Here is a 12,413-nt window from a genome sequence, read left to right as displayed (position 1 = left end):
TCTCGCTCTGTCACCCAGGCTGGAGTGCAGTGGCGAGATCTCAGCTCACTGCAAGCTCTGCCTCCCGGGTTTATGCCATTCTCCTGCCTCAGCCTCCCAAATAGCTGGGACTACAGGCGCCCGCCACCTTGCCTGGCTAGTTTTTTGTATTTTTTAGTAGAGACAGGGTTTCACCGAGTTAGCCAGGATGGTCTCAATCTCCTGACCTTGTGATCCGCCTGTCTCGGCCTCCCAAAGTGCTGGGATTACAGGTTTGAGCCACCACGCCTGGCCTGTGGGCACATTTTAAAGCTGGAATGATACTGTACATGCTTTATTGAACGGAACTATTTGTGTAGTTTGCTTCTTAATAACTTTTATATATACACTTTTAATATTGCCTATAAGAAGTCATAGCCAAATATGAATGTTTAGAGCAATGATCGTCAAATAGTACAGACAGGCATCAGAATCACACAGAGCAGGGGGTGGTAAACTTTTTCTGTATAGGACCAGACCATAAATATTTTAGGCTTTTTGGGCCATGCAGTTGAAATTACTGATCTCCGCTCTTGTAGCATGAAAGCAGCCATAGACAGTATGTAAACAAATGATGTGACATGGCTGGATTTGATCCATGGGCCATAGTTTGCCAACCCCTGGTTTACAGAAAGGGTCTGTGACTATTGAGTGCCAACTATGTGTTCTAAGAACTTGAAATACATAAGAGAACAAAACAAAAGATCCCTGCCCTCATAGGGCTCATATTCTAACTCCTCTATTAATAGACAATAAACATATTAAGTCTGATTATGTAATATGTTAGAAGTGATCACTACAATGGAAAAAAGATCAATCCAGAGCCAGGCGTGGTGGCTCTCGTCTATAATCCCAATACTTTGGGAGGTCGAAGCGGGCGGATCAGCTAAGGTCAGGAGTTTGAGACCAGCCTGGCAAACATGGTGAAACCCTGTTTCTACTAAAGATACAAAAGTTAGCCAGACATGGTGGTGCGCATCTGTAATCTCAGCTACTCAGGAGGCTGAGGCAGGAGAATCACTTGAACCTGCGAGGCGGAGGTTGCAGTGAGCCAGGATTGCACCACTGCACTCTAGCCTAGGCGACAGAGTGAGACTGTTTCAAAAATAAATAAATACAAAAATTAGCTGGACGTGGTAGCAGGTGTCTTTGTAATCCCAGCTACTCAGGAGGCTGAGGCAAGAGAATCTCTTGAACCCAGGAGGCAGAGGTTGCAGTGAGCTGAGATTGTGCCACTACACTCCAGCCTGGATGACAGAGCGAGACTCGGTCTCAAAAAAAACAAAACAAACAAACAAAAAAAACAAAAAACTAGAACAGAGTGAGGGTGATGATCGGTTGCTCTTTAGGATGGTCAGTGTAGACCACATCTAGAAGGTGAGATTTGAGCAATGGCGTGAAGGAGGTGACAAGTTGGTCTTGTGGGTATCTGAGGAGATGAGTTCCAGGTGCAGGGAACAGCCCATGCAAAAGCCCTAAGTTGGGAATGCGCCTGGTGTGTTTCTGGAGGAACAGGATTAGTATGGGCAGAATGGAGTGAGGAGGAAGAGGTTCACTGTTTTGGGTTTGAGGGGAGGTTTTTGTTTTGTTTAGAGACAGGGTTTTGCACTGTCACCAGTGGCATGATCATAGCTCACTGCAGCCTTGAACTGGGCTCAAGTGATCATCACACCTCAGCCTCCTGAGTAGCTGGTCCTCAGGTGTGCACTACCATGCCTGGCTAATTTTTAAATTTTTTTCTAGAGACAAGGTCTCAGTTCACTGTTTATTTCCTCTGGAAGATTTCTGTGACTCTCGGAGCCTCTGAGCCACAGTGCTTCTCCACTCTTTAGTAGCCTGCTTTTTCTGAGGTAATAGTTTAAGGCTGTTTGGCATGGATGTAAAGTTCTTCTCCAGCCTAACCTCTGACAGCCTATAGTGTTCCATCATGTAACTCACTATTTACTTGTCTAATTCCCTGTCAGTGGACTTTCAGATTGTTTCTAGGTTTCCATCACTATGACAGCACTGCAGTGAACACTCTTTGCTAAATTCCTGACTGAATCCAGGATTTTTCCTTAGAATAGATTCTTAAAAGTGGGGACGAGGCGCCGTGGCTCACGCCTGTTATTGCAGCACTTTGGGAGGCCGAGGCGGGCGGATCATTGAGGTCAGGAGTTTGAAACCAGCCTGGCCAACATGGTGAAACCCTGTCTCTACTAAAAATACAAAAATTAGCTGGGCATGGGGTCATGTTCCTGTAGTCCCAGCTACTTGGGAGGCTGAGGCAGGAGAATCGCTTGAACCTGGGAAGCGGAGGTTGCAGTGGGCCAAGATCGTACCACTGCACTCCAGCCTGGGCGACAGAGCGAGACTCCATCTAAGAAAACAAAACAAAACAAAAAAGTGGGATTGCTGTGCCAGAGTGAACACAGAATGTAAAGACTTGTGTATTTGTGAGACCCTTTTAAAGCGTGCTATCTCCCCAGCTACACCCTCTTCAAGTGTCCCTTCCCTGCCTCCTCCTGCTTTTCACACTGTGGCTCGTGGTTCCAGGCTCAAGCACAGACATCAGTGAGGACTGGGAGAAAGACTTTGACTTGGACATGACCGAAGAGGAAGTGCAGATGGCACTTTCCAAAGTGGATGCCTCTGGGGAGGTGAGTGGGCCTGGTGGGTCAGAGGGACGCGAGCCTAATGGTCCTGGATGTGAGAACTCTCCCCAGCCAGCCCAGCTGTCCCCTCAGGAGGGTCACTGCTCCTGTCTGAGGTGATAGGTTGTGGGAAAGGAGCTGGAGCTTCCTGCTCAGATCCACAACAGTGGTCATCGGTAGGCTCCACTTCCCCTCAGTTCCAGGGTAGATAGAGGGGAGAGTTCTTGACATTAGCTCTGTATTAAAATTGCCTGAGAAACTGCTTAAGAAAACAGATGCCGTGCTGGGCGCGGTGGCTCACGCCTGTAATCCCAACACTTTGGGAGGCCAAGGTGGGAGGATTGCTTGAGGCCAGGAGTTCAAGATCAGCCTGGCCAATATAGTGAGACCCCATTTCTATTTTTGAAAAAAAAAAGACATCAAACCCTACCTGACCTTCTGAGTTGTGGTCCCCAGGTATGAGGCCTGAGTATATACTTGGCCTTGGAGACAAAAGACCAGTGTGATCAAGGGCAAGTTACTTAACCTAAGCCCCTGATTCCTCATCTAAAACATGGAATTGATTATTATAAGACCTGGCTTATAAGCTGTAATGAGGTGATCCATGTAGACACCTTAGGGCTAGTGCCTGAGACATGGTGGCACTCAGGAGACATTAGTGATAAACCCCACAAAACCCATTCCAGTTATTCAGCTCAAAGAGGCCTTAGTACTGTTATTCTTCACTACCTCTCAGAATCAAAAGTGGCTCATTTAGATTCAGAGGCTGGAACAGTCCAAAGCTCTCCCAGCTAATTAATGACAGGACTGAGGCTGCAGCCCAGATATCTGATTCATGTCAGCATTACTTCCACTGTCACATAAGAACCACATGAGTCCTTCCATCGTGTAACTCATGAGCCTGTTAGAAAGAGGTGGACAGATTAGAGAGACCTGTGAAGGGCCTCCTTTTTCATGACGGGAAACTGAAGCCTTGGGGGAGTATTCTGTCTACAGGAGTATTTTGCACTTGTGACTACCTCACTATACTCAGGACAGAGAAGGCCTATAGTGCCCTGTCAGGCCACAGGGGCTTGCTGACTTTTTGTGTCTTTGCAGCCCCCTTTAAAACCTGATTGCAATACACCTGAGCATTCTAGAACCTCTTATACCAGGGCTTAGCCGACAGCAGGCCAAGAGTAGGAACAAAGCAAGAAAAGGTTCTGTGGGGAGACTTGAGCTGGGAATTAGGGTGTTGGTGCCCCTAGTGAAGACCTAGTGGGCACCTTAGGCCACTGCCACCTCTGTTTTTAACCATAGTGCCACTTGGAGAGTGGCCCCCATTCACCCAAAGGCTAAGTAACTTGCCCTTGATTACACTGTTCTTTTGTGACCAAGGCCAAGTATCTGCTCAGGCCTCCTAATTATCTGCATCTCAGAGCCATGGCATTATCTGCTCAGCAGGAGGCAAGTTCTCCTTAAAGGACTGGGGCTGACTTGGTTCCTGTAGGCAGCCATCACCTTGTGGTGTCTGGTGTTGGTTGTCGGAAGCGTTTCCTTTAGGTCTGAAATAATCAGAGCAGCAGGCCCACCCCTCAAGCAGAGGGCAGCTCTGCCCCTCAGACACATTCCTTAAGACTAGGGGTTCACTCTCAGTAGGGGGCAGAGTATGGCCTAAGGTAGGGGATGGGAGGTGGCTCTGCTCAGCAAGGGGAGGTTAGGTCTGGGCCTGACTCAGGAGTAACTATGTGTTTGTGATCTCCATTACCCCCTCCCATCTGCAGCTGGAAGATGTAGAGTGGGAGGACTGGGAGTAAGGGAGCCAGAGGGAGCAGCTCCCCCACCCATGGCATCTCTCGCCTCCCTCGTTCGTCTCAGCCCAGCCCTGGAAGACTCTGAGAATGTCCCCCCAAATCTCCTTTGCCAACCAGAGCTCTGGGCACAGATTCTGGTGGCTCCCTGCTGGCCCTCTGGGCCTCTGCTCATGCCTGGAAAGGGGCTCTCTAAATCCCGGCCAGGAACTCTGACTTGTGCCAACAATAGGATGACCCGAGGGAGAGGAAACCTATCCCCCGTCACCAGAAGAGCCTGTGTTTTTTCTGCTGAACACCCAGTGTTCCTGAGGACTCCTGCTGGGAAGTCCCAAGGGATAGTTCTAGCCCTTCTGCCTGTGTAGACAGAAGCTAAACCACCAGTCTCTCGGAGGAAGCCGAGACAACACACACTGTCCACCATAAGCAGGCAGGGAGGGCCACGCCACCTACCCTTGGCTAAACAGGGACAGCAAACACATTTTGGTTCCTATCCCAGTGGGTAAGATGCACTTACCTCTGGGAAATTTGCCTCTCCTCTCTTGGGAATCTCCCCTTCCCAGGCATTTTCCATTCCTGGAAAGGCTCCTTTGGGGTTCAGAATCCAGAGACCAAACCCTGACCCACCTCCTTCCTTTCCTCCAGCCCACGCTGGTCTGTCCCTATGCCTTCCCAGGGCTTCTTCATGTCAGATGCACCCAAGTCCTTAGCCCAGCTGTGCCACCTGCGGGAGTTCGCTCTTGCATTTCTTCCCCTCCCCAAGAAGGGAGGGGGCCACTTGAGGCCCTTCTGTGTGTTGCCTGGCAGGATACCTTGTCCAACCAGCTACCCACCTCAACTCCCCTGTAGCTTAGGACACAAAACAGCTACCAGCGGTACAGAGCGGTGATCACAGCCGAGTACTTACAACTCTGGTAAGCCTAGCTTCTCCGCCTCAGCCCTTCTGCTTCTGGAAGGGCTATCCTGGGGGTGAACTTGAAACTCTCATCAGGCTTCTGCAAAAGCTCTTCTTCCTGAAGACAGACCCAGCCTTTGCGCTCTCACCCTCCAGTCTGGTAAAGCTGCACCTCTGGGGGAATGAGGGGCTGCAGGAATCTCTGGAGAGCCTGGTGCTTCACGATGCTGCTCTGGTGATTCTTGTACCTAATCTGGTGTGCTCACCAGCGAGTGAAAGGGATCGTGGTCAGGGACACCGAGAGAGTGGGGTCACTTCTACTTCAAACCTTCAGTGAGGGGGTGGGTTGGAGAGAATGCTGAATCTTTTTTTTGACGGGATGGGGTTTTTCTCTTTGTAATTATTTCTTTAGTTTAATTAACTTTTTGGTTGTTTGTGCAATATTATATATTTTAAATTATAATGCATCTCCCCAGAGTATTTTGTAGCTGGGAAAAGAAAAAAGGAAAAAAAAAAAAAGATTCTAACAGCTGTTAGTTTTATAATTAAAAAAGAAAGAAAAAAGAACTTTGTCCTGAACCTTTTACAGACTTGCCGTTAACAGCATTAAAGTGATTCAACCAAAGCTGGAAGGTGTCTGGGGTCTGTTTTTGTCCCCTTGGCAGCTGCACTGGGCCAGGGCAGGACTGGCTTCCCACTTGGAGCCAGAAACAGGGTAGAGGGATAGCCTGGGTCTAGAGGACATCGCTTGTCCTCATCCCAGATTCAGCTTTGCCTTTGGGATAAGAAAGGGACAGGGCTCCCAACAGGCCTCTCACTGGGACAAGGAGTCGGGAGGCCATCTCTGCACTCCCGACACCTCTGCTTTTCTTTGGAAAGGAAGTTGCAACAACAATGGCTTCAGTTGTTCTTGGTCGTTTTTCTCCTCTCCTCCCCCTGTTTGTATATGATTCTGGGGTCTATTTTAATTAACTTTAGTATGAAAATCACTTGTCAGACCAGGCACTGGTGGCTCACGCCTGTAATCCCAGCACTTTGGGAGGCCGAGGCAGGCCTCCACTTAAGGTCAGGAGTTCGAGACCAGCCTGGCCAACATGATGAAACCCCATCTCTGCTAAAAATACAGAAATAGCCAGGTGTGGTGGTAGGTGCCTGTAATCCCAGCTACTAGGGAGGCTGAGGCAGGAGAATCGCTTGAACCTGAGAAGCAGAGTTGCAGTGAGCTGGAATCGTGCCACTGCACTCCAGCCTGGGCGACAGAGCAAGGAGAAAAAAAAAAAAAAAAGCAAGTCTGAATGAGGCCCTTTGATTCCATGAAGATCTCTAAAAGGAAAGAGTGGTAGTAAGGCTCCAGTAGATGTAAGTTTTAGGATAAGTAAACTTAAGGCGTAAAATATATATCACTATTTTAGAAGCGGATTTTTGGGTTTGCTTTCTCCCCCTACTTTATTGGGGAGCACTTGCCATTGCTTTTATCAAGTGCTTGCTAGCCATGGATGCCAACTAACTTCTTCAATTGAAGGCCGGAGGATCATGTCAGGTTCCAGGAGCCTCTTGAGCAGGTCCTGGCAATCGGCCGAGATGCTCAGATGAGTGGGGAAGGACACCCCCTTCTGCTGCTGCCACAGCATCTTGGGGATGTCTGTGTCATCAAAAGGTAGGCTGGCACAGAGCATGACATACAGGACCACACCCATGCTCCAGACATCACCTTTCTTGCTATCATGGGGAATGCCCTGCAGCACCTCAGGGGCGGCATAGGCTGTGCTGCCGCAGAAGGTCTGGCTCAGCTCCCGGCGCGACTTGGGCAACACCTTGGCAAAGCCAAAGTCAGTCAGCTTCAGGTTGAAGCCCTGCAACAAGGCGTTCTCACATTTGAGGTCCCGGTGGGCCACACCACAGCCATGGCAGTAGCGGATGGCCTCAACCATCTGACGGAAGAGGGCCTTGGCCCGGCTCTCAGGCAATGGCCCCCCATTCAGCACGCAGTCAAAGACATCCCCTCCCTCAGCCAGCTCCATCACCAGGCAGATTTTCCCGTCGGCAGACTCCAGCATCTCATACACCTGGATGATGTTCTTGTGTTCCAGGGTACGGACAATTTGGAGCTCCCGAGGCAGGAATCTCTGGATAAACTCTGAGGAAGTAAGGGGAGGAGAGATGGGCTGGCAGATCAGAAAGGCCCACCTCCTCACACCTGTCTCCTGCCTTCCAACTTCTGCCCACCTTGTCTGGGTCTTCTTTCTTGGCTCCCTTAATGGTCTTAAATGTGTCTAGCTGCTTGGACATTGCAAAGAATGTTTACTTCTATTATTTTTGTCATTAGTGTATCATTCAAAAAAGAACCACTCCCACCAGCCTCGTGGACTGTTGAGCAGTCTGTGAGACTGGATATCAAGGTGCTTTAGGTGCTTTTAGACAAAGCCACAGAATCAAATTATCAGGCCTGATTTGTCCACAGGCTGGTGAGCCAGCTCCTCCCGCCGCTGTCCCCTGACCCCGTAGTTCTTTCCATGAGCCCTGTCTTCCTTTTTCCCATCTCCACGGGCCTTGGCACCAGCCCCTGTTCTCTACTAGCCCTGGCTGTGGCCTCTGCCAGTCTCTGTTCCCCTGCCGGAAAGGAAAGCCTGGCTCAGGTTTTGCCTCTGAGGATCCTTCACCTCATGCCACTTTAATCTTGCATTTTGGGGGGTGTAATGTTCCTGGACTCCCAGAATCCCTGTTACCCACTGACCCACTCCAGAGCTGCCATCCGGCTTGCTTGGTTCCAGGCCAGTGGGCGCAGGGAGTGATCGAATGATCTTTTCAACAGGAGGAAGCACCCACCGCCTTCAGCCAGCCCTCCTTCCCTCCAAAGGGGCCCCAGCTCACCTTCTGGCCCTCCCATCTTGTCTATAACTTTAATTGCCACTTTTCTTTGGTGTTTTTTGGAAAATGCTTCTTTGACTTTTGAGTAGGTCCCTTCCCCAATGGTCTTGCCCAGCTGGTACCCATTGGAGAGCAGAAAGTCCTCCATCCTGTCTAGCGCCTCCTTCCTATCACCCTCTCAGCTCATGCTGCCTCTGCGAGGCAGCTCTACTCCACCATCGCCTTTGGCCTGCTCCTTTTCTCCCCAAGGACTTCATCCGCAGCCGCCCCCAGCGTTAGAACATTGTCTGGACACAGCCGCGGGTGGTGGGGAGGGAGAGGGCCAGACATTTTTAAGCTCCGGCGCAATTGTGATGTAAATGCTGTGTGACCCTTGGCCAAAATGGGCAGTGCCCCTGCCTGCCCTCACTACCACCACCAAACCCAGCCCGGATTAAGTCACCGCCGAGCCCGCCCCCGCGCCAGGCACTGAGTCGTAGCCCCGTCTGGGAGGGCGCTCCTCGGCGTCTGTGTGGGCCGGGAAGGCTCAGCTCCTTGGCGTGGACGCCGCCTCGCGGCGGGTTGCCCTGGCCTGCTGCGCCCCCATCGGGTGGCTGGGGTCTGCGCTACCCCGTCTCCAGGCGCCATGGCCAGATCCCTCCAGTCCCCGGTTCCGGCCCGCGCTGAGTGCCAGGGGCGGCCGGGGGCGCCGTTGGGGGTTCTCCAGTGGGAGGAACGGGTTCTGTGAGGTCAGCGTGCCGCGGCCCGGGTCACAATGCTGCCCTCCTCGACGCCCGGGTCCGGGCCCGCCGCAGAGACCTGCCCGGCTCCGCCTGGACCGGAGCGTTCTCCCGCGGCCAGGGCTCGGGCAGCTGCTTCCAGCCTGGGACCGGTCTCAGCCTCCGGGAGGTGAGCGACGGCCCAGGGGGCGGGCGCGAGGCGGCGGCGCCCGGCTGCCCGGGAGAGGCCTGACCGCCACTCCCCGCGCAGAGCGCCCCGGGGCCTGGACATGAGCGCCCAGGAGCCCCCGCAGGGTCGGAGATTCCCCATTGAGGCCGGAGACTCCCGTGGCCTTGCCGCCTCCCCCGAGTCCCAGGACAGCCCGGAGGCGGTAGCGACGGAGCACAACCCGGTCAGGTGAGGCCCGCGCCAACCCCCTCCGCCCGTCCCGCGGCCCCGCCCTCGGTCCCACTTGGCGCCCCCAGCAGTCAGGTCCCCGCATCCACGTCCGGACCCCCGGGGACCCAGGTGCACTCCCTGGATGTGCCCCACAGGATGGGCCGGGCCCCCGCCTCAGCGCCCCCTGTCGCGCCCCGCTTTCCCCAGGCCGCTTCGTCGCTGCCCCGGATGCCACTGCCTGACGCTGCTGCACGTGCCCATCGACGTCTACCTGGCCATGGGCGGGAGCCCCCGGGCCCGCGCCACGTGAGTGCGCCTGCTCCCTGCGGCTCCGCGGGAGCTGGGCGGGAACGAGGCCCCCCCGCGGGCCACCACGCTGAGGTCGCATGCGCCGAGCACGAGACAATGATGCACATTTTAAAATAAATGATGCACATTTTAATAAAGCACAGCATAAACTGTTCTTTCCACTCCGGGCTGGCAGTGTATGTCTATCCGTCGGGCCCACTAGCTGCTCTGTCCAGTCCAATAACACTTTCCCTTCCGCGGCCTCCTCGCTTGGACACAGCCCCAGGGGCCTGCCCTTCCACCTTTCAACCTATGCCACTTCGCTCCTCCCATTTTTTGCTGGGCAACCTTTCCCCTGGGGCCCTGCCCTTGTCCGAGATCTCTCTAACCCTCTCCTAGTTCTCTGGTGAAATTCACATCACTGTGCTGGACCCCAGTGACCCACAGAAGTGGGGGACAGGAGGGAGAGGTGGGCCGACAAGTAACATAGAATACAGCCAGTGGCCACCCACACCAGGCCCATTATTTATTTATTTATTTATTATTATACATATTTTTTGAGACGAAGTCTCGCTGTTTCCCAGGCTGGAGTGCAATGGCGCGATCTCTGCTCACTGCAACCTCCGCCTCCCAGGTTCAAACAATTCTCCTGCCTCAGCCTCCCGAGTAGCTGAGACTACAGACGCCCCACCAGGCCCATTTTAATCCTCTCCAGCCAGAAGATGGTTCTGGGACTTGCTCTTTGCGGTCCTAGGCGCCTGGGGCCTTCCTTGTTGGAAGGGTTTGGAGCTGCCCTAGTCCATCCTGAGACTTGGTTTCTCCTAGGACAGAAGGGATCATAAAAAGACTGGGGGAGAGGCCATTTGAAAAACCTTGGCTTGCTGGTCATGCTGGCTGACGCCTGTAATCCCAGCACTTTGGGAGGCCAAGGCAGGTGGATCACGAGGTCAGGAGTTTGAGACCAGCCTGGCCAACATGGTGACACCCCATCTCTACTAAAAATATAAAAATTAGCTGGGTGTGGTGGTACACACCTGTAATCCTAGCTACTCGGGAGGCTGAGGCAGGAGAATCACTTGAACCCAGAAGGCAGAGGTTGCAGTGAGCTAAGATCATGCCACTGCACTCCAGCCTGGGCAACAGAGCAAGACTCTATCAAAAAAAAGAAAAAAAAGAAAGAGAAAGAAAGAAGTTGGTTTAACTTCCTATTTTACAGATGAGTGAACTGAGCCTTTGAGACTCAGTTCCCCCAATGAGAAGTGACACTAGCACACTCCTTGGCATCCTCAGACCACATGCCCTAAGATCTACCCTCGGAGGGGCCCATGACAGGAAGCCTGCCCGGAAGTGGTAGTATTTAAGCAACTATTTTCTACTTTCCAATTTTGCTTTAATGAGCCCGTATATTCTGCTTTCCAATTTTGTATGGAGGGAGTGTAACCTAAAGGTTAGGTTCAGTCTCCTGTACCCTGAGATCTAAGGACAATTAATTCAACACCCGCATCTAATCCTCATGGGGTAGAGAAGTCCAGACTCTCCCTACAGCACCTTAGAATTCCACAGTCACCCAAAAGGGATACCCTTCTCAGTTTCCACATAAAATGCTGTCCCAGGCAGTCCCCATGTAGGAGGCTTATTAAAAGGGCCTATTTCCTCACTGGTTTTTTTTAATTAAAAAAAAAAAAAAAAAAAGGCATCAGCTGGTCTCTTTGGACTCTACCAGCCCCCAAATAGTGAATCCTTCTCATTCTTCCTTTTTTTTTTTTCTCCCATCTCTCCCACTGCCTTTCTCCTGTCTTCTCAACCTTCCTTTCCTTAAAAAAAAAAAAAAATAGGCCAGGCATGGTGGCTCAGGCCTGTAATCCCAGCACTTTGGGAGGCTGAGGCACGAGGATCACTTAAGCCCAGGAGTTCAAGACCAGCATGGAAAACAGCAGGATCCCATCTCTAAAAACGAAACAAAACCCAAAAACCAGGTATGATGACATGTGCCTGTAGTCCTAGCTACTGGGGAGCCTGAGGCAGGAGGATTGCTTAAGCCCAGGAGTTTGAGGCTGCAATGAGCCAAGTTCACACCACTGCACTCCAGCCAGAGCAACAGAGTGAGATGCTGACTCTAAAAAAAATTAGAACAGGTGCGGTGGCTCACACCTGTAATCCTAGCACTTTGCGAGGCCGAGGCGGGTGAATCATAAGGTCGGGAGATCGAGACCATCCTGGATAACATGGTGAAACCCATCTCTACTAAAAATACAAAAAAAATAGCCAGGCATGGTGGCAGAAGCCTGTAGTCTCAGCTACTCGGGAGGCTGAGGCAGGAGAATGGTGTGAACCCGGGAGGTGGAGCTTGCAGTTAGACGAGATCGCGCCACTGCACTCCAGCCTGGGTGACAGAGTGAGACTGCATCTCAAAGAAAAAAAAAAAAAAAAATTAGAACCAGTTACTGCCACGTCCCACATGCCTGATTTGTGAAGGATACAAAGATTCTAGATGCAGTCCTTGCCAGTGGGACTAGTTAGCTCTAGAATGTCCATGAGCAAGGGGAAGGGCATTCCCTTTGGGGAGGAAGCATTGTGGGTAAAGGCCTGGAGGCAGGAAAGTGAAGGACAAGTTCAAGAAACTCAGTTCATCAATTTTCGTCAACACCTTCCTGGGCCATGGCTGGTACTGAGAATCCAGGCCTGAATTTGACATCATTTTCCCTTTCAGAGCGTAGAATGCAGGGGATCCAGGAATGGGTTAATAGAAGAGAAGCTGGATCAAGGAGACCTTTGCATACCAGGTGAAGGAGTCTGAATTTTGTTCTGCAGGCAGGCAGAGTA

The 12,413-nt window shown here is 51.9% G+C and overlaps 3 protein-coding genes across 8 annotated transcripts in view; 2 read left to right on the top strand and 1 right to left on the bottom strand.

Moving 5' to 3' along the window:
* The window catches only part of BSDC1 (BSD domain containing 1), a 38,411-nt gene extending 32,446 nt beyond the window's left edge, over positions 1–5,965 (top strand). For 4 of the 6 annotated variants that reach the window (XM_011974057.1, XM_011974056.1, XM_011974055.1 and 1 more), the window contains 2 exons: positions 2,554–2,657; positions 4,415–5,965. In XM_011974057.1, coding sequence (XP_011829447.1) covers positions 2,554–2,657; positions 4,415–4,447 — 137 coding nt within the window. In that variant the 3' untranslated portion in view covers positions 4,448–5,965. Of the gene's footprint in view, positions 1–1,761; positions 1,869–2,553 lie in introns of all 6 variants that reach the window. The other 2 variants (XR_001005378.1, XM_011974053.1) reach the window with 2 other exon arrangements.
* Positions 5,966–6,742: 777 nt separating this feature from the next.
* TSSK3 (testis-specific serine kinase 3) lies at positions 6,743–8,853 on the bottom strand. The gene is made up of 2 exons (XM_011974051.1): positions 8,208–8,853; positions 6,743–7,473 (listed from the first exon to the last, which is right to left on the bottom strand). The coding sequence occupies exons 1-2, from the start codon at positions 8,350–8,352 to the stop codon at positions 6,812–6,814; spliced, it is 807 nt and encodes a 268-aa protein (XP_011829441.1). The 5' UTR covers positions 8,353–8,853; the 3' UTR covers positions 6,743–6,811.
* Positions 7,110–9,772, top strand: FAM229A (family with sequence similarity 229, member A). The gene is made up of 3 exons (XM_011974052.1): positions 7,110–9,092; positions 9,174–9,320; positions 9,510–9,772. The coding sequence occupies exons 1-3, from the start codon at positions 8,959–8,961 to the stop codon at positions 9,610–9,612; spliced, it is 384 nt and encodes a 127-aa protein (XP_011829442.1). The 5' UTR covers positions 7,110–8,958; the 3' UTR covers positions 9,613–9,772.
* The last annotated feature ends 2,641 nt before the right edge of the window (positions 9,773–12,413 follow it).

Source organism: Mandrillus leucophaeus, unplaced genomic scaffold (assembly GCF_000951045.1).
Source record: "Mandrillus leucophaeus isolate KB7577 unplaced genomic scaffold, Mleu.le_1.0 Scaffold141, whole genome shotgun sequence".
In the NCBI taxonomy this organism is placed as follows: domain Eukaryota; kingdom Metazoa; phylum Chordata; class Mammalia; order Primates; family Cercopithecidae; genus Mandrillus; species Mandrillus leucophaeus.
This window is presented reverse-complemented; position numbering and strand designations above follow the sequence as displayed.

Coding starts and splice junctions, on each gene's coding strand:
- TSSK3 (XM_011974051.1), bottom strand. CDS start 8,352: ATGGAGGACTTTCTGCTCTCCAATGGGTACCAGCTGGGCAAGACCATT. Junction 7,474..8,207: donor CAAGATGGGAGGGCCAGAAG/GTGAGCTGGGGC, acceptor TTACTTCCTCAG/AGTTTATCCAGAGATTCCTG.
- FAM229A (XM_011974052.1), top strand. CDS start 8,959: ATGCTGCCCTCCTCGACGCCCGGGTCCGGGCCCGCCGCAGAGACCTGC. Junction 9,093..9,173: donor CCGGTCTCAGCCTCCGGGAG/GTGAGCGACGGC, acceptor CTCCCCGCGCAG/AGCGCCCCGGGGCCTGGACA. Junction 9,321..9,509: donor ACGGAGCACAACCCGGTCAG/GTGAGGCCCGCG, acceptor CGCTTTCCCCAG/GCCGCTTCGTCGCTGCCCCG.